The 24,272-nt window shown below is 34.1% G+C and overlaps 12 protein-coding genes across 12 annotated transcripts; 4 read left to right on the top strand and 8 right to left on the bottom strand.

Annotated features, from left to right (window-relative positions):
• Positions 1 to 863: 863 nt before the first annotated feature.
• On the bottom strand, positions 864 to 2,206 carry BX664DRAFT_279803 (uncharacterized protein). The gene is made up of 7 exons (XM_051541459.1): positions 2,090 to 2,206; positions 1,987 to 2,033; positions 1,699 to 1,916; positions 1,434 to 1,636; positions 1,317 to 1,376; positions 1,061 to 1,249; positions 864 to 997 (listed from the first exon to the last, which is right to left on the bottom strand). The coding sequence occupies exons 1-7, from the start codon at positions 2,174 to 2,176 to the stop codon at positions 869 to 871; spliced, it is 933 nt and encodes a 310-aa protein (XP_051399927.1). The 5' UTR covers positions 2,177 to 2,206; the 3' UTR covers positions 864 to 868.
• A 1,860-nt stretch (positions 2,207 to 4,066) lies between these two features.
• Positions 4,067 to 4,634, bottom strand: BX664DRAFT_279802 (uncharacterized protein; the record flags this gene model as incomplete). The annotated part of the gene is made up of 2 exons (XM_051541458.1): positions 4,067 to 4,258; positions 4,324 to 4,634. A coding segment is annotated over one exon (154 nt), but the record flags the coding sequence as incomplete, so codon positions are not given.
• Positions 4,176 to 4,349, bottom strand: BX664DRAFT_263420 (uncharacterized protein; the record flags this gene model as incomplete). Its single annotated transcript, XM_051540768.1, has 1 exon — positions 4,176 to 4,349. A coding segment is annotated over one exon (174 nt), but the record flags the coding sequence as incomplete, so codon positions are not given.
• Positions 4,635 to 5,259: 625 nt separating the features above from the next.
• Positions 5,260 to 6,105, top strand: BX664DRAFT_127065 (uncharacterized protein). The gene has a single exon (XM_051539788.1). It carries the CDS (start codon positions 5,385 to 5,387, stop codon positions 5,964 to 5,966), a length of 582 nt encoding a protein of 193 aa, XP_051399924.1. The 5' UTR covers positions 5,260 to 5,384; the 3' UTR covers positions 5,967 to 6,105.
• A 2,417-nt stretch (positions 6,106 to 8,522) lies between these two features.
• On the bottom strand, positions 8,523 to 9,365 carry BX664DRAFT_332119 (uncharacterized protein; the record flags this gene model as incomplete). The annotated part of the gene is made up of 1 exon (XM_051545268.1): positions 8,523 to 9,365. A coding segment is annotated over exon 1 (656 nt), but the record flags the coding sequence as incomplete, so codon positions are not given.
• A 28-nt stretch (positions 9,366 to 9,393) lies between these two features.
• Positions 9,394 to 10,281, bottom strand: BX664DRAFT_127084 (uncharacterized protein). Its single transcript, XM_051539789.1, has 2 exons — positions 10,075 to 10,281; positions 9,394 to 10,011 (listed from the first exon to the last, which is right to left on the bottom strand). The coding sequence occupies exons 1-2, from the start codon at positions 10,122 to 10,124 to the stop codon at positions 9,504 to 9,506; spliced, it is 558 nt and encodes a 185-aa protein (XP_051399922.1). The 5' UTR covers positions 10,125 to 10,281; the 3' UTR covers positions 9,394 to 9,503.
• A 990-nt stretch (positions 10,282 to 11,271) lies between these two features.
• On the top strand, positions 11,272 to 12,320 carry BX664DRAFT_332116 (uncharacterized protein). Its single transcript, XM_051545267.1, has 3 exons — positions 11,272 to 11,732; positions 11,810 to 11,912; positions 11,967 to 12,320. Exons 1-3 carry the CDS (start codon positions 11,588 to 11,590, stop codon positions 12,112 to 12,114), a joined length of 396 nt encoding a protein of 131 aa, XP_051399921.1. The 5' UTR covers positions 11,272 to 11,587; the 3' UTR covers positions 12,115 to 12,320.
• Positions 12,321 to 12,716: 396 nt separating this feature from the next.
• Positions 12,717 to 13,857, bottom strand: BX664DRAFT_279798 (uncharacterized protein). Its single transcript, XM_051541457.1, has 2 exons — positions 13,308 to 13,857; positions 12,717 to 13,174 (listed from the first exon to the last, which is right to left on the bottom strand). The coding sequence occupies exons 1-2, from the start codon at positions 13,803 to 13,805 to the stop codon at positions 12,818 to 12,820; spliced, it is 855 nt and encodes a 284-aa protein (XP_051399920.1). The 5' UTR covers positions 13,806 to 13,857; the 3' UTR covers positions 12,717 to 12,817.
• A 514-nt stretch (positions 13,858 to 14,371) lies between these two features.
• BX664DRAFT_332113 (fimbrin) lies at positions 14,372 to 17,031 on the top strand. The gene is made up of 6 exons (XM_051545266.1): positions 14,372 to 14,520; positions 14,666 to 14,825; positions 14,989 to 15,211; positions 15,299 to 16,012; positions 16,106 to 16,740; positions 16,844 to 17,031. Exons 1-6 carry the CDS (start codon positions 14,435 to 14,437, stop codon positions 16,892 to 16,894), a joined length of 1,869 nt encoding a protein of 622 aa, XP_051399919.1. The 5' UTR covers positions 14,372 to 14,434; the 3' UTR covers positions 16,895 to 17,031.
• A 293-nt stretch (positions 17,032 to 17,324) lies between these two features.
• Positions 17,325 to 20,896, bottom strand: BX664DRAFT_314316 (uncharacterized protein; the record flags this gene model as incomplete). Its single annotated transcript, XM_051542659.1, has 5 exons — positions 17,325 to 18,756; positions 18,985 to 19,054; positions 20,039 to 20,118; positions 20,156 to 20,293; positions 20,619 to 20,896. 5 exons carry the CDS (start codon positions 20,894 to 20,896, stop codon positions 17,325 to 17,327), a joined length of 1,998 nt encoding a protein of 665 aa, XP_051399918.1.
• Positions 20,897 to 21,487: 591 nt separating this feature from the next.
• BX664DRAFT_332111 (uncharacterized protein) lies at positions 21,488 to 22,593 on the top strand. The gene is made up of 2 exons (XM_051545265.1): positions 21,488 to 21,596; positions 21,666 to 22,593. The coding sequence occupies exons 1-2, from the start codon at positions 21,538 to 21,540 to the stop codon at positions 22,126 to 22,128; spliced, it is 522 nt and encodes a 173-aa protein (XP_051399917.1). The 5' UTR covers positions 21,488 to 21,537; the 3' UTR covers positions 22,129 to 22,593.
• A 291-nt stretch (positions 22,594 to 22,884) lies between these two features.
• Positions 22,885 to 24,215, bottom strand: BX664DRAFT_332108 (uncharacterized protein). Its single transcript, XM_051545264.1, has one exon. The coding sequence runs from the start codon at positions 24,098 to 24,100 to the stop codon at positions 22,904 to 22,906; it is 1,197 nt and encodes a 398-aa protein (XP_051399916.1). The 5' UTR covers positions 24,101 to 24,215; the 3' UTR covers positions 22,885 to 22,903.
• Between the last annotated feature and the right edge of the window lie 57 nt (positions 24,216 to 24,272).

Below are 24,272 nucleotides of genomic sequence, written 5' to 3'. Positions count from 1 at the left end.
ACATACCGCCGAGAAAATAAAAAGCAAATATGTGATAGTTGAAGAAAAAATAGATATAAATAAGTGAGACAAAAGTATATCTTTATTGAATGAGAATAAAGTGAGAGAAAAAGCTAACGCAATAAAAAACTCCCTAACATATAAATGACAGCTGTTACACAAAATGTTGATTTTAAGATAGATCATTCAGATCTATCTTATAGACACCACAAAATACATTTTTTTTAATGTTTGAAAAAAAAAAAAAAAAGACGAATTCATATTTCATTTATATCATATATATATATATATATATATCTTTATGATACTCTCCTTATTTTTCTGCAAGTCAATTCCCCTACATGGATACTTCTTCCCTCCCCTCTTTAACAGTTGCCTTATTTGTATGAGTCTAAGCCAAGGACTTAAAGAAGTTATTATAAGGCCAAATTGCTTTAAATATCGAGATACTTTGAAACTAATAAGAAAAATCAGGTATGCTTTTAGATGCATTTTAAGGGGGAAAATATCGAAAACGATAGTTCAAGACAGGAAAAAAAAACCCCCATTCAATATATCATTGATATCCATCAAGTTCAATCTAAGCATTCGTCCGTCATCCATCAAAAATTCAACATACAATATAAAAAGTCAAACAGGAAAATAAAAAGATGTATTTCATACCTTTCATTTATTATGGATTTATGATTAAAAACCAGTCATAATAATAACAATCGTCAGTATGTTAGTAACATCAACGGAGGGGATTAATAATAAAAATAAAAATAAAAATCAAAATAAAGATAAAAATAAAGATAAAAATAAAAATAAAAATAAAAATAATACTAAATAATCAAGAATCTAACAAAGTAGAACATGTGTATTCCTTTTAGATGGGAGAACCTTGATAACCAGGAACCTTTTCCTTGAGTAAATTTTCTGTGAATTCCCAAAGTTCCTTTGCATTGGTATCTGAGCTTGCAACAGAGGAGATTTGACCGACTACACTATAAGGAACCTAATAATGATAATAATATATATGAGTCAATTAAAGTATAAAACATTCATTTGATCAACTTACATAGTATTGACCTTTGATATTCTTTTGTTCAATTTCAGGACTAGTGGCAAGATAAAGTTGAGTGGTGGCACCATCTTCAGTGGATATGGTAACAAAGAAATTGTAAAGAGAATTTGCCCATGAACCCATGGTATGTCGAGTCAAGTCACTATTGACTACACCAGGATGATTGCAGTTTGCATAAACATGCTAATGATAATGATAAAAAAAAATATGAGTATCATTTCCGATTTTTATATATATATATATATATTACCTTGATACCCTTGGCTTCCAAACGTTTAGCTAATTCACGAGTAAAGAGAACATTGGCAGCCTATTGATAATATATAAATTAGAATAAACAAAGATTAGAAAATGGGAGATATTTTACCTTTGATTTGAAATAGTGACCTGCTCTACTATATTTCTTGGAATTATTGATATTTTGTAAATCCAAACCACCAAGACAACCACGATGACCCATTGAACTGACAGTGACAATACGACTAGGAGTACTTTTTTCCAAGAGAGGAATGAGTTGAGTTGTAAGATAGTAATGAGCAACATGATTGGTAGCAAACTGAGTTTCAATTCCTATTTATTGAAATGAAATTTTTAATTCAATATATATGTATATATAATTGTGAGTTCTTTACCATCTTGACTAAGACCAAAAGGACACATCATGACACCAGCATTATTTATTAAAATATTCAAAGTATCATGCCGATGTTTAAATGTTTCCACAAACTTGGTAACAGATTGAAGTGATAAAAGGTCCAAAGGTATAAATTCAAGTTGATCATTCCCAGTTTCTTTCTTTATATCTTCTATTACAGGTAAAGTTTTGGATTCGGTACGACAAGCAAGAATACTGTTTATAACATATATATATATATATTGGTTAATTATAGAAAAAAGAAAAGTACAAGTTCATTACTTACATTTTACAACCTTTTCTTGCCATTTCCAATGCACAAACGCGACCAATCTATTTTAAAGGAACAATGTCAAAAAGAATAATAATAACAGAAAATAACAACTTACACCAGTATTTGCACCAGTAATGATAGCAGTTTTACCAGTGAGATCTGGAATATCTTCCAAGTCAAAATGCTTTTTTCCGCAGAACATGATTAAAAAAGAAGTAGAATAACAATAAGAGATAACAATAAGAGATAAAAAAGAGAGAGAGAGAGAGAGAGAGAGAGAGAAAAAAAAAACTCTATTTATCTATGATGGCTGTCAATCTCCGAATTCAACCAAGGAAAAGCATTGCGACAGCTCTTATCTAAATATGGTAACCATCGTCAGCAAGAAATTAAATCCTTCTTCCAACCCCTTTTTATACATGTGATGATGATAATCAAAGTAGTTCAATTCAAGAAATATCTTATTTTGGTTGTTCAAAGAAAAATTCATGCAACATGCTAAGATATTTCTCGGCATCAAACAGTAATTATAATCATAATAAAATCATTTCATTTTAAAAAGTATAAAGTGTAATACTTGTTTGTTATATTTATTTTTATATATCCAACAAATTTTTGATTTTTATTGATATATGAAAAAAAATATGAAAAACTAAAGATTAGCAAATAACTTTTTGACTATTTTTGGTCTTCTGTCCTACCTATCACACCTTCCGCTCCACCCAATACCCAATAAAAAATCTGCCTTTTTACTCTTTCCAAAAAAAAATCTATAGTCGTCTGAGATTATTCGGCCTGAGCTTTTTTTTTTTCTACCCTGAGCGTTTTTTTTTTTCCCTGTCCTTTTCCCTTTCTTTTTTTTTTTTTTTTAGTTTTTCTATTTTTCGTAACAGTAACATCGTGACGAACCGATTGGGAATCTTCAAGTGGTTATCAGCGGAACAAAAGAACTTGGAAGGCGACAATTCCCTGTACGACCAGCATTTGCAATGACCATCCACAAGAGTCAAGGACAATCACTGGACTATGTAGGTGTGTATCTGAAAGACCTTTCCGCCTTGTCATCATTGACTACGCCGGGCTTTCAATGTCACCAAATGATATTAGGATTTTTTTTTGAAGTCGAAAAGAATATTGATTGCAGCAAGTTTTTTCATGCTAATTAATTTGAATACTAGACAATGCAGCAATATCAAGGAAGTTGTTGTAGACCATGGCTCCTCGTTTGAGATCTTATCACGTTTTGATCTTTCGAAAAATAATGATCTGGAAAAAATTTAAATGTCGACATGCCAACGTTAAACGATCAAAGTAATTTTTTTTTTCGTGCTAATGGTTTGTCTAATAAAAAACGAAAAAGAAGTTGTTTATTGCAAGTTTATTTTCCCTTTTTTTTTTTAAATCGAAGATTTGTGTGGACTCTAGATTCTCTTCGGAAGGTGTGGACTATAGATTTTCTTTGGAAGGTGTGGACTACGGATTTTCTTTTTGGAAAGTGTGGATTATAGATTTGATTGGAAGGTGTGGATTATAGTTTCTTTTTTTTGAATGAATATGGACTATTGATTTGACGAAAAGATGTGGATTATACATTTGATTGGAAGATGTGGACTATTGGTTTGATGGAAAGGTGTGGATTATAGCTTTTTGTTTTGTTTTCTGTCTTCTGGAAGGCGTGAACTATTAATGTGATGGAAAGATGTGGGCTACAGATTATCTTTTTAGTGGATGTTTTCATTAATCATCAATCATCATCACTAACATCGTCAAGAGGAGGAGAAAATAATTTATTGTTTTATTGGATATTGAATACATATATATATATATATAAAAGTAGTTGATTGGATTAAAATATATATAAATATAAGAATAAAGACAAATCGAAAATACGATGAGACTGTTGGTAGTGCTTTTATTTCAATTAGAATTGAGTGAGAGAGAAAAAAAGAGAAAAAACTACTCTAATCCAATGTGATATTAGTTGATTTTTTGTTGTATAAATAAAGACGATAATAAATAAGTGAGATTCTTTCCAATTTTTTATTATTTAAAAAGAATAACTTAATTGATTATTTTATAAAACAAAAAGTACATTTATGTATGTAATCTGGAAATAAAATAAAATAAAAATAGATTGATTATTGAAGAACAATAGATTTTATGTGGTAGATGTCTCAGACCTATATTCATCTCACGACTTTTTATTTCATGATACGACAAGGAGTGCCACCTTTTTTCGCCCATCCAAATGCTCGACGCTGGTTCATGTTGAAGGCCGCTTTATCTATAAAAACGCAGTTAGTGGTGTAGTCCATGTCAGTGTTCATCCATTTTAGCACCCATTCGTACCTTTTTTCTATAGTTTCGTCGCTGTTTCCACCTGTTGTTGTTGGGTCATAATTTCGTCTTGTTCTTCCTCGTATTGAATTTGTTCATTCTGACAGTTTATATACATTTCTCGTTCTTTGTCTAGTTAGGAGAATCGGCAGCCCTAGCATCATTCCCATCATCGAATAAAACTTGGATGGCCATCGTAAATAATACAAAAAACAAAAGTCAGGCAAGGCAAATAATAATGATAATCCAAAAATGGGGTAAGGGACAAAAAAAGACTGTGAACCGGCGGTGCATCCAAAAAAAAAAGACTGTGAACCGCCGGTGCATTTTTTTTTCCACAACTCACTTTTTATATTATATCTCACAACTTCTTTTCAACAAAAAATGAACATTACACGTGAGCAAGCTATTTGCATGTTTTTTTCAGAAGAATGTAACGACCAAAATGTAGCAAGATTGTCGAAAAAGATTAGTGATTTTGGCGCCTTTGATGTATGCTACGAGACTGACCCTAGAAAGCCAGTTCTGCTCCCGCTTGCTACAATTGAATCTGAATCTTCCTTTTTCAAGATGTACAAGTCTTCCTTCAAACAAGCAGCTTGTGATGAATCCAATGCCATTGGAGGCAGCTATGTTGACCAGTAGCGGTATTGTTCATATGTTCAGAATTCAACTTTTTTTACAACTGTTGCACGGTACAACTGTTCGGACTTTTACGACCTTTTTTTTTTTACAACTGTTGCAAACTTTTGCAACTTTTGCAACTTTTTACAACTTTTTCCTCTTTTTTCCTTTTTTTCTTTCTTTTACTCTTATGCTCTAGATCTCCATACAGTATACGCTTATCCTTACGAACTACTTATATCGAATACTTCCATGTCATTATACCGAAACATCAATAAAACTATATTTTATTCAATCTAGATCTACTGTCTTCTGCATTTACTTGTGACAACAATATTTTTATTAAAATCGAAAAGAATACTACTCTACTTCTCCGTGCTTTCTTTTTGGTTTTTTGACAATCAGTCGTATTCTTGGTATTCTGACTGATTGAGGTCTTGGCGTCGGTGATGGAGGTGGCATTGCTGATGATGGCGGTCGTTTCGCTGGTGATGATAGGGAACCTGTTGGTGATGGCGGCGGCAGTATTATCTTCCTCAGAGTGTCCAACATCTTTCTCAGGGTGTCCAACATCTTCAAGTGTCCAACATCTTCCTCAGAATGTCCAACATCTTTCTCAAGTGTCCAACAAGCATCTTTCTCAAGGTGTCCAACATCTTTCTCAGAGTGTCCAACATCTTTCTCAGAGTGTCCAACATCTTTTTTTTTCAAGTGTCCAACATCTTCCTCAGAATGTCCAACATCTTTCTCAAGTGTCCAACATCTTTCTCAAGGTGTCCAACATCTTTCTCAAGGTGTCCAACATCTTTCTCAGAGTGTCCAACATCTTCCTCAGAGTGTCCAACATCTTTCTCAGAGTGTCCAACATCTTTCTCAGAGTGTCCAACATCTTTCTCAAGTGTCCAACATCTTTCTCAGGGTGTCCAACATCTTTCTCAGAGTGTCCAACATCTTTCTCAAGTGTCCAGCATCTTTCTCAAGGTGTCCAACATCTTTCTCAGAGTGTCCTGTTGTATATGTGTGAGTCTTAATATGTAACGAGACAAAACGTAAGAATTTTTAGAGACGTTGGGTACTAACAAATTTTTGTTAAATAACAAGTTAAATAACAAAAATTTGTTAGTTGCACCAAAAAATAACATCTGACTTTCAAGTCCAAATATGGATGGAAATTCTTTCAATTTTTTTGGTTATTTGCAAAAAACTCGACATCCATTTTTAATCTGTTTTTGGAATAAGCTTTCATCTAACCTGACCCTTGTAACCTTTTTTTTTCTGAGTATAATAGTAAATAAAATTAAACGTCTGTCATACTGTAAGCTCCTTGTTTCGACATTTATCCCAGCACTTGTAAGAATGCGAAACAAAGCCTTTGAAGTGACTTTTCTCCATACTTTTGCAGGCTTCTGTATTTCTTTTTGATAAAGTGTCTTCCTGCAAAAACCGATGGCGCTTAACCTTACTCTTTGCCACTGCCCAGAATTGTTCTATTGGGTTAAGCTCAGGAGAGTAAGTAGGAAGATACACACATTTGTATCCTCGATACTCAATATACTTCTTTATGTTTTCGTGCGTGTGAATGGGTGCATTATCCATGACTGCCTTTCATATGCGAATGCTTGTCCATTTCATCGAGAGTCGTTTTTAAGAAACTTGTCGTTTTCCGTAACCATAAGCGTAAAATAAAACTAAAGAGCGCATTCACAAATAATGAATAAAAAATACATCGTAAGATGGAATCAATTACATTGACGTGTAACAAAGTAGTTGGAATAAAAATAAAAGCTTTACTAAATAAAAGTGTAACTACTATAGATCACTTATTGATATACTATAACTAAAGCTATTATAAAGAAATAAAAGAAAATAAAAATTAAAGATAATCAAATAGCAAAACTTGAATTTTAGGGTACAATTCAAATTTTGCCTTCAGCACAGAGGCATGATGTATCCGTCTTCAACCAGTCCAGGATGAGAAGAGATCAAGGTTTGGAATATCTTATCAATATTGTTGTTATCGTTTTCTGTTGATGAGATTGACCGCCGGAAGGATGGAGGAAGTTTGCCAGTAACTTGTTGCCATAATCCAGTGACGATCATATTCATACTTGCATTTGTGTCTCGTGATTCAGCAATCATTCCAGCTTGACGTCCTTTGCAATCAGGGTTTTGACAAATAACAGTTCCAAGATTTAATTTTCCATTAGCTTTCTTCGGATGATATATAGGCTCATGACAACGGCAGCAGAGTTTTGTCGTTCTAAATTCATCTGTATGGAAGATAGAAGAATGTTGACCAAGCGCTTGTAATAAGGGTCCATGACCTCTTCTTAAAAATCCCCCGATACGTGAGTTTCTACCACGACCCGCCTTTCCATAAAAGTAATGTAGTTTTTGTCCAGGTTCTTCTTTTACTTGTCGTTGGTGATGCTTGATGACTACATGTGTTCCCTTTTCGCTGTATATCACTGCTCTTCGTTTCCACCGCTGATTGTATTTTTGATCACAGTAAAAATCCTGAAGAATAGGTGCACTTTCCTTGATCAACTAGATAAATTGAAATGATTGCATTCATTAATATCCATTGTCTTTTTTTTTTTTTTTTTTTTTTTTTTTTTTTTTTTTTTTTTTTTTTTTTTTTTTGGTCTCCGTGATGATGTATAATAATTGATCCTACCTTATGGTTTGTCATGATTTTTTGTAAACTTGTTTCATATAAACGGACATCAATTGATCCAGCCAACTTTTCTTCTACTTGCTTGACGGAAAGCACACCTTGAGTTTGGGACTAGTAATTAAAAAAAAAAAAAAAAAAATAGGTTATTGACATCCTTTTTTTTCTTTTTTTGGAATCACTTACTTTTCGATGATCTCGTCTCTTTCTAAATTCCATTCCCTTGCGATGGCGTTTGGAGAACGTTTGATCGTCGAGATGTTTACTGGTAATTGAGTATTTCTTCAAAGTAAGCATTTCCTTTTCATCGCCATCACTATCCACCTTTTCTACTAATGTTTCCAATGGTTGATAACGATTGTTGATTGCCAAATAGTACATTACTTTCTTGACATCAGCACTTGTAGCTTGGACCATGGTTGCCAGACCCGGATCACATCCAACAAAAATACTTTCATTTTCCCATTCGTTACCAGTAGATGATGAGGATAGGCTAACATCTGTCGTGTCAGTTGAATAAAACTCGTCAAAGAGGTCCTTCTTCTCTGTCTTGAGGGCTGATATCTTCCGTAACACAACAAGCTTCCGTCGAAGTAGATCATCACGCTGTCGCTTCTTTTCTGCCCGCTGTTTAATTAAAAAATCTTTTGTTGGGAGGTCTTCCAGATCATCATGTGTTGTGTCGGCAGTGGATTCAATTCGTTTGTTGATATTCATAATATTCATCTTCGTTTCATCTATTTCGTTATTCAACTTGCGCAATTCTTCAGCTGGTGTTGATAAGGAAGCGTCCAATGACTTTATCTTTTCTTGCATTGTGATCTCTTCAGATAACTTTCTTTTTCGTCGTACGTTGGTTGCTGATGGCTTGATATCAGTGTCAATTGGTTTTTCCTTTTTGGAATGTAGTCGCACCGCGCCATAGTTAGTGATTGTGATTCGATTGGAGAAGATAAAGCCAGTCTTTTTCGCACAAAGGCTTCGCCTGGTTGGAAGATCAAAAAAAGCACCAAATAGTTCATCCTGGAATTTGATTGACTTGGTAATATTGCTTATTATGTCACCGTTGGGAAGAAAAACATCGAATCCATACGAATGTAGAGGTTGCACATTTCCGCCTTTTGTTCCGCCAACACGTCCTTTCAACGAGCACAGAGTCAAATACAATCTTGTTGGATCCAAAGTAATGGAATAGGTCTTGGAATGTTTTACAACTGGTACAGATCGTCTTACAAATTTCTCGTTTCCAGTTGAGCGAAGAATATGATTGCATACCGTAACAAGAGGAAAATTGAGAAGGGGATGCCGATCTACATCGTCATCGTATACCTTGGGTAATAGATATGGTGAGAAAAATTGATACAAAAGGAGTACAGAATTGGCTTCGTCATCGTTAAACTCCATATCTGGCGCATGCATCTTAAGATCCTCGACAGTTAACGGTTGATCGATGTTCTTTTTGAATAGAACTGACTTCACAAAATTTGCAATTTTCTTCAGTCGATTGTAGGAGGGGTTAACATGAATGGTTTCAGGGGCATCCACTTCCATCGGAGCACTAGTATCATCCACCAAAGTAACATCCAAATTCATCTGAGCATCACTATCGTCCACCAAAGGAATCTCCACGTTAACCTGAGCAGTAGTACTTGAATTGAGAATAGAGGATTGCATCAAGTGTTCGAGAATTTGTTGCTCCTTCTGAAGGACGTCTGGTCTTTTTATATTATCATATTGTTGCAACCGCTTTATTCTTTTGCTGTGGCGTCTGATTTGGCACTTGACTGTAAAAGAATTCTTGGGACTTTTTGGTTGTGATTTTCTAATTATATATAGATAGGTTAATAATGTGGACCATCCATCATCATCATCATCATCAAATCATCAATATGCATTACCTTTCTTTCAATTCATTCTTATTTTGGTCCTTTTTTGGAAGAATAAGCCGACACCGAAGAACAGTCATAATAGTTCTTGATAGCAGACGATCCACTATATCACCTTGATATATATTCTTTAAATTGGTGGCGTACGTATTTACATAAGGTAGAATAATGGTAGATAATCCAGGCGGCATATCAGTAAGGTTTAGGTTGGTGATGTCCGGTAAGTCCAAATTCCAATTCAATATACCATCCTTGTTGGAATCATGACTTGAAGAAGTAGAAGGACCTGGAGTGTCAGTAAGAGAGGTTTCTTGAGAGTTATGAGTTGCAGTCAACAGATGCATCAAATGGCCGAAAGTATACAATTCAAATAGGCGTCGTTCAGCTTTGGTGGCATTGTTGTGACTAGCCATGAGTTTCTTGACATCATAAGAAGGAGGAGAGATCAGTGGTGGTGGAAGGACCTTGGTAATCTTACATTCAGGTAGAATACTAGTTATTTCTACAGGTGGACCACTAAGAAAAAAAAAAAGAGCATATGAGTGTATGACTAGTATTTCATGATCACTATTTACTTACGTGGTTCGTTTCAAAAGGTCTAACAAAACCAAAGTTGAGATATCCGCCATTATATTGGTAATTATCTTCTGGGACTTCAGTAGTGATTGATGGATGATGTTTTTCTCCAAGTCAGACAAATCTGGTCGTAAGATTGTCTTCAATTGAGAAGTAATGGTATTGTGAATAAAATTATCCTCATTATCTTGATTGTTGTCGTTGTTGTTGTTGTCGTTGTTGTTGTCGTTGTTGTCGTTGTTTTTTAATTCCTCTAATACATTGGCAGCGTTCTTATTCACAAATTCTTTATAAAGGCGAACATAGGGTATAGCTTTCGAGTCTACAGTTGCTCTAACTGTATCTTTGGAAAAGTCGGTTGAGTTTTCTAAATAAAAGTTAGATTAATATTGGTATAGAAGTATATATGTATATGTATACTACCTTGGTTATACAGTTCTACAGTCTTTTTGTAAAGGTTTGGTATTGTTCGCTTTCGTTCTTGTTGTTGACAATAGTTTGATAGAATTTCGGATTCGGTTTTCTTCTTTTTGTTTGTCCAAAGCTTATGTAAATCTTCGCGTACTAATACTTGGAATACTTTGTTGAGATATGATATACAGGTGTCTTTGTCTAACTGTGGTATAGTAATTGTCTTTCTTGTTTCTTGTAGATGTAGTTGTGCTTTTCGGTAAGAATCAAATGACATGGCGATATAATCAATGTAAAACAAAGTGAATAATTGTGCATTCTTAGAAGAATCAAATGAAATGGTATAATAATATATTAGATATAAAATAAGGTGATATGATAAGCAAGTATAAACAAAAAAAAAAAAAAAAAGGAAGGAAGAAATAGAAGTAAAACTGGACACGACTTTGAAAAAAAAAAAAAATGTCACTTTTTTTTCCACTTCTGCTAATTTGTACCCTAAAATTCAAGTTTTGCAAAAGATAAAAATACGGACTTTGAAATTCTGCATAGTCAATACTACAAAAAAAAAAAAAAGAACACGATTTTATCATAATGATGATGATGATGTTATGATATCAATAAAACCCAAAATTAACCAATAAGAACCATGTCCTAAACTAAAAATAAAATAAAAAATAAACAAAAAACAATCTGGTGACCACATTGAAAAGTAAGGGATGAAACAAAAGGAGGTGTGAACGTGTAAATAAACTTTGTCAATAACTTCTTTATAAAATAAATTTCGCTCACTCTTCTCTTGTACCATTTTTATATTTCTCTACATCAAATTTAACAGTTATCAAGGACATTAGCTGTGGTTGCATGCCTGATAGGTGACAGCTCGTTCTCAAAATGGTTGACGTGTACACTTTTGACTCCAATGAGTGGAAAGACAGACTCTGGTTTTCTTGGTATTTTGCTAAATGACTTGAAAAAGAACTAGCAAGTATACCTCCGTTCCTTACATCATGGAGCTCGGTAGCATCTTGGTACCAGGAGAAATCAAGGCATCTATGATCACGCCCAAGAGAACTAGAAAAAGTCGCAGGTGGATTAATCGGATATGCAAGGAAGTCTCCAGGCAATGAAACTGAGAGAGCGCTCAGACGTCGACAAAATTTTCGCTTCATGGTCATCACCTTCATCCCAGCCTATCTGTGAGCGGGACGTTGATGATGACCAAAAATTAAATGACGGAAATACACAAGGTAAGAAACAAAAAATTCATTATAATTAGCAATTATGTGACTAAAATAGACTCGAAATAATATACCTCCTGTTTTAGACCTCTTATATCTTCTGGATCGAACGAGAGCGCCAGTGATCCTCGTAGTCATCGACTACGCTGGCCTCTCGACAAATACGGAGGATCTACTACAGTTTATCAGGTAATTTTTAAAAAAAAAAATGCGTGGCAAAAAATAACCGTTTCCATTCTATAGCAAGTACAAGAAACTTGAAAAAATAGTGGTAGACAGAATTCCCGTCACTTGCGAAGTGGAAATACTAAGCAGACACCAGTTGCTTAATGACAAAGCTATTATTAATAAATTCAATTGTAGGAATCGACCTGTGAAACGATCCCTATAATTTATTGCAAGTACCATTATTATATTCCACGTCTTCATTTCATCACCGTTTTATTTCTATCTCAGTTTATCGTTAGCAGTATGCAATATATTACAAAACATGAAATTTATTATTTGACATTTAAGATTGGATTAGAGTAGTTTTTTCTCTTTTTTTCTCTCTCGCTCAACTCTAATTGAAATAAAAGCACTACCAGCAGTCTCATCGTATTTTCGATTTGTCTTTATTCTTATATTTATATATATTTTAATCCAATCAACTACTTTAATATGTATATATTCAATATCCAATAAAACAACGAATTATTTTCTCCTCCTCTTGACGATGTTAGTGACGATGATTGATGATTAATGAAAACGTCCTCTAAAAAGATAATCCCTAGTCCGCATCTTTCCATCAAATCAATAGTTCACACCTTTCCATCAAACCAATAGTCCACATATTCCAATCAAATGTATAATCCACATCTATTCGACAAATCAATAGTCCATACTTTTCAAAAAAAAAAAAAAAAAAAAAAAAAAAAAAACTATAATCCACACCTTCCAATCAAATCTATAATCCACACTTTCCAAAGAAAATCTAGAGTCCACACAAATCTTCGATTTCGAAAATCTCCAGCGGAGCGCCAGAGCGTATATTAATAGTAAGTAATATGAATATGTAAAATAAAATAAAATGTAAAAAAAAAAACTAATTCAAACTAACGTTTGTGAGTAATACATCCACCTACACTATCCCATGCAACTTCACCAATAAATCCAGCAAAGCATACAAAACCAAAAAAGATACTAACATTATAAAAATCACACCATCCATCATAACCACCAGGAGAGCAATGATATTTAGCCACTTCAACAATCACTCCAATACCCCATAAAATGGCTAATAGTAAATCAATTCCAAGCATTAAAGGTCGTTTCATTTTGGTATACTTGGCAAATCGACGGAATAAGTAATAACCCATATGAAATACTGTCCAAATAATTGTAAGAATGGCCACAGCAAACAAATAATAGAAACAAGCAGCACTATCAAAAGGAACAGGTTGACCAGATTTCTATAATAATAATAATAATAATAATAATAATAATAATAATAATAATAATAATAATAATAATAATAATAATAATAATAATAATAATAATAATAATAATAAGTAAATATAAACTTGTAATATATTTTTAGTTTACCGGAGAGGCACCAGCAGCAAAACCTAAATGTCCAATAGCAGCAATAAACAGAATAAACCTCGATAAAAGTCGCCATTTACTAGGATGCATACGTCGTTCATCCCATACAGGAGGTAAAGCACTAGAAGCATCGGGTTTGTTTGAAGTGGTTTCAGTAGTATCAGGACGACGAGGTGGAGTTGCTGGTGTAATAGTAGGTGTACTGACAGGACTATAAGCATTGCCAAGATGTTGTTCTTGATTTCCAAATCGAGTACCGGAAAATTCATAAGCATTAACATTGGCTTGTTGTTGATCCTCAGAAGAATATTCTATCTTGTTGCTTTCCGTTCGGGTTTGATGACGGTAATCAGAAGGAGAAGGCATACGTCCACTCCAACCACTATCTTCATAAGCATTACCAAACCTAGGTCCACCAGTTGGAGTAGTTGAAGTAGGTTCATTAGACCATGGATTTTGTGTAGTACTGGTATTTTCAAAAGGATTATTTTGTGACATTGGTCAACGATAGTAATGTATAGAAAAAGTTAATAATAATAATAAAAAAAAAAAAAGGTGACGATAAAAAAATTTTTTTTACTGTAGCGTTTTTCCCAAATTTGGTTCGTCTTGGCGTCCACTCAACACTCTTTCTTTGTTCTTTGACGTCATTTTCAAACTCCACGAGTTTCCAAATTTCATTAAAAAATGCGGTTGTCACATGCGAAATGATTTTCTGATCTCGGTTGAATAATTAAAAAAAAAAAACTATAGGTAAAAATTGTTTGATTTTAGATAATGTTTTTCTTATTTTTGTCATTTTGAATGAATGAAAATCTTTTGAATTACAAAATAAAGAAAAATTGAATAAAATAGATGATCATCTGCCAAAGAACTGTTGATTTTTAACTCATTTGTAGTATGAAATAAGTTGTAAATGGGAAAGATAACAAAACTTGGTGACGAACAAAAGGCCAAGTTTTTGTCGCTGCTGAGTAGAATAGACGTCTTTTTTTTTATCGGTGATTGAAAGTTGGCTCTTTGTTTCGTGAATTTTTGTTCCACTCGTTTCTCTTCCCTCCTTCGTTCTTTCTTTTTTTTTTCTTCATCACTCTTTTTTTCTTTCTTTTTTCTTTTAGTTAATTACGATGCCTATTATTAACGCTTTCACTCTTTCAAGAAAATATCCTCAACTTCAAGTAAACGATATCAATAGTCTTATTGATCAATTCAAGTAAAGTATTATTAAAGAAAAGAAAAAAAAAATTAAGAAGACTTGGAAAAACGCACAGACTTTTTTTTTTATCTTTTTTTAATATAAAGACACCTCCCTCTACAATAAACAATAAAAACTAAACATTTTATTTTATTACTTATAGTGACTGTGACCTTGATGGTGATGGTTATTTAGACCAACGTGAAATTCAACAAGCTTGTAAGGATACTGGTTATAGTGACGATTATGATGAAATTCGAGCTACTCTTAAACAAGTCAGTACTAGTGCTACCAATAAGATTGATATGGAAGAATTTGTAGAGGTATGTCTTTCCTTTTTTTATTTTTTTTTTAAAAAAAAAAAAAGAGTAAGGGGATGAATGGATGGATGGATTTAGAGAAATGCCAAGAACAAGGAATTAAAAAAAAAAAAAAAAAAAAAAAAAAAGACCCGAAACACCTTGACTTATAGATGTTATTTTTTAGTTAGCTGCCAAATTAAAAGATGGAAAAAACAAAGGTGCCTTTGATGTTCATCAACATAAAATTAAAGTTCAGGGCACTAATGCAAACGTCACTCATACTATCAATGAAGATGAAAGAACTGAATTCACTAGACATATTAATAGTGTCATGGCTGGTGATGCTCATATTGGTCATCGACTTCCTATTCCCACAAATACTATGCAACTTTTTGATGAATGTCGAGGTAATCAATGCAAAAAAAAAAAAAAAAAAAAAAAGAAATAAAAAGAAAATATATATATACTAATTAAGTCGATATATATTTATATAGATGGTCTTATTCTTTGTAAATTGATTAACGATGCTGTTGCCGATACTATTGATGAACGTGTATTAAATGTGGGTGGCAAGAAACAAATCAATCAATTCCAAATGGTGGAAAACAACAATATTGTCATTAATTCTGCAAAGGCTATTGGATGTTCAGTTGTCAATATTGGTTCTCAAGATATCATGGAAGCAAGAGAACATTTGATTCTAGGACTTATCTGGCAAATTATTAAACGTGGATTGTTGAGTAAGATTGATATTAAATTACATCCTGAACTCTATCGACTTTTGGAAGATGGCGAAACATTGGATGAATTTTTAAAATTACCTCCTGATCAAATCTTATTACGTTGGTTTAACTATCATCTTAAGAAAGCCAATGGTTGGGAACGACGTGTCACTAATTTCAGCAAAGATGTCGCTGATGGTCAAAATTATACTGTCCTTTTGAATCAATTGAAACCCGATCAATGCAGTTTGGCTCCTCTTCAAGAATATGATACTCTGCGTCGTGCCGAAATGGTCCTGGATAATGCCGATCGTATTGAATGTCGTAAATATTTGACTCCCAAGGCTCTCGTCGCTGGTAATCCTAAACTCAACTTGGCCTTTGTCGCTCACTTGTTTAATACCCATCCTGGTTTGGATCCTTTGACTGAAGAAGAAGCTCCTGAAATCGAACCTTTTGATGCTGAAGGTGAACGTGAAGCAAGAAGTAAGTATTTTTTTTTAAAAAAAAAAAATATATCATCAGTATACTTGATAAATCGGGTCATTCTGACTTTTTTTTTTCTTAAAAAAAAAATAGTGTTTACATTATGGCTCAACTCTTTGAATGTGGATCCTGGTGTTTATAACTTATTTGAGGATTTGAAGGATGGATTAGTATTATTACAAGCATACGACAAGGTGGTACCTGGATTAGTGAATTGGCGTTTGGTTAGCAAGAAACAACCTTTGAGTCGATTTAAACAAATTGAAAATTGTAACTATGCTGTTATGTTAGGTCAAGAAAGACGATTCTCACTTGTTGGTATTCAAGGCGCTGATATTACGGATGGACAACGTACATTGACTCTTGGTTTGGTCTGGCAATTAATGCGGGAAAATATCATACACACATTGCAATCATTGACAGCAAAAGGTAGTGGTAGACCAGTGACGGATCAAGATATGGTACGCTGGGCAAATGAATGTGTGGTTCGCGGTGGTAAGGCAAGTAAGATGACATCATTCCGTGATCCAACTTTACGTTCGGGTATCTTCTTTTTGGATGTATTGAATGGTCTCAAACCTGGTATCGTCGATTACTCTATGGTAACCCGTGGTGTATCCGATGATGATGCTTTCAACAATGCTCGTTTGGCTATTTCTATTGCTCGTAAATTAGGTGCAACCATCTTTTTGGTACCTGAAGATATTGTTGAAGTGCGAGCCAAAATGGTAATAATATAGATCAGAAGAAGAAAAAAAAAGAAGGGACTTGATGAATGATTTTTGTTAATTGATCTTTTTTATTTTTATCTTTTTTTTTATATAAATGTAGAATTTGACTTTTATTGGCAGTTTAATGGTGGTGGATCGACAACAACAATGAACAATAGCAATAGTAGGAACATCCTTTTATTATTTATTTATTATTTTTTTTTAGTTGTAGCTGTAGTTTTCAATCATTTCACCTTTTTTTTATATATATATAGGATCTTGTAATAAAACTATTTTATTTTTATTTAATTCTTTTTTTTTTTTTATTTGTTGTTGTTTTATTCGTATGCAGATCTTTTATATATTTACTATTTGTCACACACATTCATTTGTTTGTTCCCACAAACTCCTACATGTCGATCCTTTTTTTCATCCTTCCCTTTTTTTTTGGATCACGAATAGTTGATTCTAGTCCAATTATGTCAATATTATTTTAGATATTATTTTAGATAATGACTTTTCTTTTTTTTTTTTATTTGCATGAAAAGTTGTGAGAGGAAAATGATCATTCAATATATAAAAAAAGAGTACCAGTTGTTGATTCAAGAATAAAGCAAGATCCAAACAAGACAACAACAAAGGAATGTAAGAGAGAAACAAGGTAGGACGTGGTTGGCATAGCTGATGGATGGAAGGACGACGGCGAAAGGTTTGGATGGCGTGGTCAAGGTATGAATATCCAAACCAGAAGCATGACTGATCCAATCCAGATGAAATGATGGTTTGACATACACGTTGATCATGGATAAGGTTGTCTCAGCCAAAGGACATGTCGGTTGATCCGGAGTCGGGTCATACGCATACATGATTCGACTTAAAACGCCATCCAAATAATCTTGTTGTGGTTGTGAAACGACCAAAGGACCACCAGAGTCTCCATGACATAGCGATTTCGATAATGACGATGATTCGAACTGGGTGATGCTGACCGCTGGTAGATATGGCGTAAAAATCCCAGTGAGACGATGATCCTGTGTCAAACTACATACCGCCGTCATTAGCTCGCTGGACTCGCTATCTGGTTCGAACTGTGTGGCCCCCATTCCCATACATTCCATGAATGTCGATGTATTAGTAAAGGAAGATGACAATGATGCTGATGCTGCTGTTGATGATGATGGTGTTACCATCGCTGATGGTGATAATTTTATAGTCGCTGATGCTGATGATTTTATAGTCGCTGATGGTGACGATTTTATAGTCGCTGATGGTGATGATTTTATAGTCGTTGACGGTGACGATTTTATAGTCGCTGATGGTGATGAAGGAAATGATGCAAATGAAGATGATAATGCAAATGTTGACATTGATGCTGATTTTAATGTTGATAATACAGATAATGACGACCGCAATGATGATGATGTTGATGATATTACATACGATGAAGGTAATGCAGAAGATGAAAACAGAGATGCTGATGACATATAGATAGGAATGGCTTGAACTGTTCGTAATTGCTGTTGTTGTTGTTGGTCAACGAATACATCACCATCATCACCATCAACGTTCTCAATAGGAATGGGATTATCTAATTGGATCAAGGCAAGATCATAGATGGTAGTCATGGTGATATGACCATCGTCTTCTTCTCTATCATTATTATCCCCATATCCAAATGGAGAAGTTTCATTGTCAGGATTGTACATGGGATGAATGATGACACGATGGAATGGAGCGTATGCACTATTACTAGTACTTTGACCATATCGGATTTTGCCGCTAGGTTTTTGAATAATAGTTTCTTTGTCATCATCATCAACATCACCATCATCAACATCATCATCATCATCTTGACTATTATTATTACGGCGAGAGTGATAATGATGGTAGACGCAATGGGCAGCTGTTAATATCCATGTCTCTGGTATGATGGAAAGGAACACTCCACCACATAATCGAGGCTCTGTTAATGTGACATAATATGGATGAGGGCGTTGACTAGTTGTTCCATTGGCTAATCCGTGACCTAATGGACTAAAGATGAGGAATAGGATTAAGAAATATTGGACAAGATTCATCTATATGTGTATATTCAGCAATCCAAGGAAAAGAAAGAGAGAGAGGAGAGATAATAATAAAAAAAAGAGCGTTTATTTGTATCAAAATGGATCTCGGTCTATCCGCCACATAAAGAAAAGGGGTTAGGAGGGAAAATGGGATTCTTTTTTTTTTTTTTTGAAAGCACTGTCAAACTAAACCCACCTAACTATCGAAACATCATTGTCGTCATTATTACTATCGGATCCTCGGATCTCATTGTTCTCTTTTGGGTCTAATACAAAAGTAAATATAAATATTCCACTTTAGTATTTTCATTCAAGTCGTACATACCCGCACGATTCTTCCTCTTTTTTTTTCTTATGTATTGCAAAAATGATGGCGTCCATTACAGGAGAAAAATGATTATCTGTTGAATAATTTTCTTTTTCTTGATGTCAATCTTTACATCAGAACAGTTACTTCTTTTTTTAACCTATGAAAAACAGCCAAACCCACCCACGTGTAAGTTTATTTTAGTTATTAACCCCTTGTTTAAAAAAAAAAGGACAAAAAAACAAAGATGCATGCGCATTCTCTTTTTCTTCCAATAAAGTACACCCCTAATAGATGATCAGAGCAAACAACGAAAGTGACTACACTATTTCACCATAAAAGGGATATATTATTTCACATTAGAATAGATAGTTTAGACTTTTGAACAACATATTATATGTTTCATTGCTGTTGTTGATGTCGTGACTATTGTCTCTGCCAGTTTCAATCATTACCATCAAAAAAATATCATTTTATTTCATCATGTTGTACGCATGTCTATGCAGCGCGAGTTGCTTCATCAAACAGATTTGCAGGCCAAAAGGAAGATTCACATGATGTGATCATTCTGAACAAAATGTGTGAAATTGATCACAAAAAAAAAAGTAGAAGATCGACTTCAGATAAGGCTTTTTTTTTTTTGTTTAATCATCCAGTATTATAAAATCCCGTTCAACATCTCCCGCCCTAGAAGAAGATGATCCTTCATCGTTAGCATTATGATTAGATAAACTTGTTCATTGGCGCCAAGGGTCTTGATTTTTGCATTTTATGGACAAGTGTGAGATGACCCTGTCTACTCCCTCCCAGAGCTTTAATCATACTTTTTAAATAGCTGATGGATTCATTACTGTATTCTTGTATCTCGAACAAAACCTATAAGATATATCTTGTATTTATTATCTGTTATCAAATCAACAAGGACCATGACAACCGAGCGTACTGTGTTGGCAAACAACAATTATTCCTGCATCTAGAAATGAATAATTGGCTTGCACTGAACTGGTTGACAACACCGAAGACCTGATTTCACATTATCCATGGCGTACTTGTAACTTACTTTGAGACGAATTGATGATAACTGCGTAACATCATCAGCTCTTCCATGGGATTATATTCAACACAGGAAAACAATTTCACACAAGCGTCGTGTATCCCATGCATTGATTGCTTCAACATCCAAGCGCTAACCTTGTGCCTGTATAGTATTATATTAATTAGCAGTCTTTAGTTTGTATATCGTATTCAATAAAGTTTTTTTATTTTATTATAACTAATTGATTCTACCTTCAAGCTGTATTTTTTGAATAAATTTCTTTTTTTTATTATTATTATTTTACATATCTATTATAGGTACGAAATATACTGATATGACAGGGTGACTATTTGCTTCATTGATCAAATACTGATCCATCATCAACTACGATATTTCCTCATACTTTTACCTTTGATGTTGAAACATTTAAAAAACAAGGATTGTTTATTATGTAATCTAAATAACTTAATAGCCACAGTCAATATACATGGAATTGATTGTCTTGTTGGTCAGGTCATAGCAACCAGATAGGGTGTAAGCCCCGATTGTACTTCCAGTGCAATCGTTCGTGGAAAAAAATTTGACATGCTGACCCTGATGTTCAATTTGCACCATAGAGAACCGATAATTTTGTAACATATTGCATCTACACCTGCTCGCTCGGAAGACGGTATTGCCTGCACATTGCAAAATCGCTTGTGGATCTTTTAAACTATAATGAGCATTTTTTCCATAGACGATGGTACTCACAACCATCTGAGCCATGCTAATCATTATCAGTAGGTAAAGTAAACCCATTCTATTTATATAAAAATAGTTACTTCCTTGTTTGATAAAAAAAGAATAAATAAAAGATGTTCTATTTCAGATCATTTTTATATACGAAATTTATGCAGACCAAAAAATCTTTTTTTTTTTTTTTTTTTTTTAGTTACTGTATAAATTTAAATGTAAGGAGAACTGTTAAAAAAAAAAATTGAATTAGATGTGTTTAAAAAAGACTGGTCAAGGTTCATATTCTCCGTTACCCCTCGAGATTCCTTAAGTCCATACATACATCGTAATAATAATAAAGTGTGTGGTGGATAATCTTTGATGATGAAAACGATAATCATCACAATGAAGATAAATGGAAGAACTTTTTACGTTCTGCAATTTAATCCAGTAGTTATCCGGTTTTTCCAAAATTTACCCACCTTTGATATTGTGATTCATCTAGCCGCAAATCTATATCCAGCTGATCTAATATCATACAGCTGTGATGAAGTCAAGTTTTTGCGGTAGTTGAAACTTAAGGCCAAAAATGCTGCTCTAAAGAAATGAAAAATTTTCTTCTCATTGTTTGTTTTTTTTTGTTCTCCTTTTTTTTTTTTCTCTTTTTTTTTCAGATTTATATACATAGAAAAATGGAAAAGTGGCAAGGGTCTTTTGCACAATCGCAATTAGAAAAGTTTGGTTGGTCAAGGTAAATAAATAGAAAAGAATAGCGTTATGACTGATATATTCATCAGTTCTTTTCGTTCTTGTATAAAAGTGGTGATGGTCTAGGTAAACATAGAGATGGTAGAACCAAACATATTTCTGTCACTAAAAAGAGTGACAAGAAAGGCGTTGGTGTTGGCCAAAGTCAATGGGAATTTGCTTGGTGGGATCACTTGTACAATAAAAGTGCTAGCGAAGTCACTGTCGAAAAGGATGATCAAGAACAGATCAAAGTCACCGCTAACAAAAAGAAAACCAAGACTGGTGAAACAAGCGAAATGCGACGATCAGTAACAGGTATTATTAGTACTGAACGTCCTACTGGAAAAACTATCTCTACAACATCATCAACAACAACAACATCCATGTCTTCTATGGCTAGTATGGCCGATCAGATCAATGATACTGTCGACTCAATGGTGAAAGATCTTCATGTCAATGTTGCTCAACGGATTGCTGCTAGTGCTTTATATGGTGGTTTTGTCAAGAGTTCAACTGGTGCTTATGATCCGTAAGTAATAACGTTTAGCTAATAGTGCTCTATGAGACTCTTAACATGTTATTTTCTGTCTTTTCCATTTTTTGACCCATATCATATTAGATCTACACCCAATACACCAAGCGAAACGACAACAAGCTCAGACAACAACAACGATGATGACGATGATGAAGATGATGAAGAACTGAAGGATTATTCGATCAAGATGACTGATGCAGAATTGTTTGCTGCTTGCGAAGGACGAACGGCAAGAAAAGGAGGACGTGGATTGGTGGAACAAAAAGGAAAATTTGCTCGTGTTATGCAAGAATACCTCCAGCATACAGACGAAAACGACAATATCAAATTGGATCATAGTACCAAGAAACGAAAAAGAGATACCGACGACGATGATGATGACAAGACAAAGAAGAAGGACAAGAAGAAGAAGGACAAGAAGGAAAAGAAGGAAAAGAAGAAGGAAAAGAAGGACAAGAAAGAAAAGAAGAAGGACAAGAAGGTCAAGGAAGAAAAGAAGGACAAGAAAAAAGATAAAAAAGAAAAGAAAGAAAAGAAGAAGGACAAGAAATCTGTAGAATAGATATTTTACTCTACTCAACGTTCTTTTTTTTTTTTTTTTTGTACCATTATTTTAGTATACACGCATTCATATATATATTTTTTTATATTCATCCCATCTTTTTTACATAGAATATCCATCATCTTTCATTCACTCTCATGTAATAGTAATAAATAAAAATTCATTTTATATAATACATTCAAATATACATATCTACTATGTTAACATATTATTACTTTGGCTGTCTCATCATGGGGGCAGCAGGAGAACAACAACAAGCTCGAGTACATCGCCAAAGAAGAAATAATAGACTTAGAGCGGATAAAGCTATTCCACCATAAAGCAATCCATTATGGAATACAGAAGAACATGTGATGGCAGATAATGACGACGATGATGAGGGACATTGGTTTATCAAAATAACAGAAGTCACCACCAATGCTATACCAGTTGCAAAAAGAAGTATCCAAAGCAAATACCCTAAACATACACATAAATCAACACATGGACCACCTCGATATTCATTGCAGCAACAAGGGCAACATGAATCATTTATTGGAGGAGGCGGAGGTGGAGGAGGAGGGCGCATGTATTGTGGAGTTGAATATATATAATGTGCAGGAGGTGATATGGACGGATAGGTAAAAGGTGCAATGGTTGTATGCGAAGTTGGAGTGGAGTAATATATGGCTGGTTGTGATGAAGATCTTGATGATAATTTGGTGGATGGATACACAGGATGCCGACGTGTAGCTGTATTTCCCGTTGATGCAAGATATTCGTACCTTTCTTCCTCTAAAGATACTATACGAGGATTGATAAGCCGTTGTTGTTGATTATGATTTGACCTGTTTTGAGAGGAGGAGGAGGAGGATGAAGGGGCAGTGGCAGCTGTTGCCAAGGCAAGTTGTTTGGCGTATCGTTCTTCTTCTTGTTTTACTTGTAGATACTCCCGTAAAGATACAGCTTGAGGATCATGATACTGTTCATTCTCCTCGTCTTTTTTATTCTTCTCTTGTTCTTCAGGGTTGGTATCCCCTTTGCTTGCTGAGTGCTGAGCAGTGGTCAAGCTACAGTTATTGTTTTTTCGACTCTGACTAGAACTAGCGGTCGAGATTGTACATTGCTGCTCTGAAAGTGATATTTTATATGAGTGATCTTTGTTTGGTTGCTTAGAGAATGCTTGGTCTTCTTGTTTGTTATTATTGTTATTATTATTATACAATTCTTGAGGTTGTAATGACGACGAAGATGTTGATGATATTGACGAGATTGATGTTATAGGATGAGAAGTTGATGGTTGTTGATCATTCATATCCATGGAGGTTTTATCTGGCAATAACGGCGGAGGAGGGGTTGGATATTCGGCATAATATGGATCTACAAGTCGCCGACGGTCATCAACTTTCTTCTTCTGATTACTGCCCATATCTATTTATACGTTTATTTCTATTTCTACCTTTAAGAAGGGAAAGAGAGAAATAAAAAAAGAAAAGAAGAGAAAAGGAACAAGGAAAAACTAGAGACACATAAACAAACTAAACAGAACAAAAGGTACGGAGAGAAACAAAACAACCGAGTCAGATGGTGTGTATATTTCC

Source organism: Halteromyces radiatus (genome assembly GCF_025201355.1).
Source record: "Halteromyces radiatus strain CBS 162.75 chromosome Unknown BX664scaffold_4, whole genome shotgun sequence".
NCBI lineage: Eukaryota > Fungi > Mucoromycota > Mucoromycetes > Mucorales > Cunninghamellaceae > Halteromyces > Halteromyces radiatus.
This window is presented reverse-complemented; position numbering and strand designations above follow the sequence as displayed.

Excerpts from the sequence above, each read along its gene's own strand:
- BX664DRAFT_332113 (XM_051545266.1), top strand. The coding sequence starts at position 14,435 with ATGCCTATTATTAACGCTTTCACTCTTTCAAGAAAATATCCTCAACTT. Across the intron at positions 14,521-14,665 it reads AGTCTTATTGATCAATTCAA|TGACTGTGACCTTGATGGTG; the intron begins GTAAAGTATTAT and ends TATTACTTATAG. Across the intron at positions 16,013-16,105 it reads AGGTGAACGTGAAGCAAGAA|TGTTTACATTATGGCTCAAC; the intron begins GTAAGTATTTTT and ends AAAAAAAAATAG.
- BX664DRAFT_279803 (XM_051541459.1), bottom strand. The coding sequence starts at position 2,176 with ATGTTCTGCGGAAAAAAGCATTTTGACTTGGAAGATATTCCAGATCTC. Across the intron at positions 2,034-2,089 it reads TTACTGGTGCAAATACTGGT|ATTGGTCGCGTTTGTGCATT; the intron begins GTAAGTTGTTAT and ends CCTTTAAAATAG. Across the intron at positions 998-1,060 it reads ATATCAAAGGTCAATACTAT|GTTCCTTATAGTGTAGTCGG; the intron begins GTAAGTTGATCA and ends TATCATTATTAG.
- BX664DRAFT_332111 (XM_051545265.1), top strand. The coding sequence starts at position 21,538 with ATGGAAAAGTGGCAAGGGTCTTTTGCACAATCGCAATTAGAAAAGTTT. Across the intron at positions 21,597-21,665 it reads GAAAAGTTTGGTTGGTCAAG|TGGTGATGGTCTAGGTAAAC; the intron begins GTAAATAAATAG and ends CTTGTATAAAAG.
- BX664DRAFT_127065 (XM_051539788.1), top strand. The coding sequence starts at position 5,385 with ATGGAGGTGGCATTGCTGATGATGGCGGTCGTTTCGCTGGTGATGATA.
- BX664DRAFT_279798 (XM_051541457.1), bottom strand. The coding sequence starts at position 13,805 with ATGTCACAAAATAATCCTTTTGAAAATACCAGTACTACACAAAATCCA. Across the intron at positions 13,175-13,307 it reads TTGCTGCTGGTGCCTCTCCG|AAATCTGGTCAACCTGTTCC; the intron begins GTAAACTAAAAA and ends TTATTATTATAG.
- BX664DRAFT_127084 (XM_051539789.1), bottom strand. The coding sequence starts at position 10,124 with ATGGCGGATATCTCAACTTTGGTTTTGTTAGACCTTTTGAAACGAACC. Across the intron at positions 10,012-10,074 it reads GACCTTTTGAAACGAACCAC|TGGTCCACCTGTAGAAATAA; the intron begins GTAAGTAAATAG and ends TTTTTTTCTTAG.
- BX664DRAFT_332108 (XM_051545264.1), bottom strand. The coding sequence starts at position 24,100 with ATGGGCAGTAATCAGAAGAAGAAAGTTGATGACCGTCGGCGACTTGTA.
- BX664DRAFT_332116 (XM_051545267.1), top strand. The coding sequence starts at position 11,588 with ATGCAAGGAAGTCTCCAGGCAATGAAACTGAGAGAGCGCTCAGACGTC. Across the intron at positions 11,733-11,809 it reads AAATGACGGAAATACACAAG|ACCTCTTATATCTTCTGGAT; the intron begins GTAAGAAACAAA and ends CTCCTGTTTTAG. Across the intron at positions 11,913-11,966 it reads GATCTACTACAGTTTATCAG|CAAGTACAAGAAACTTGAAA; the intron begins GTAATTTTTAAA and ends TCCATTCTATAG.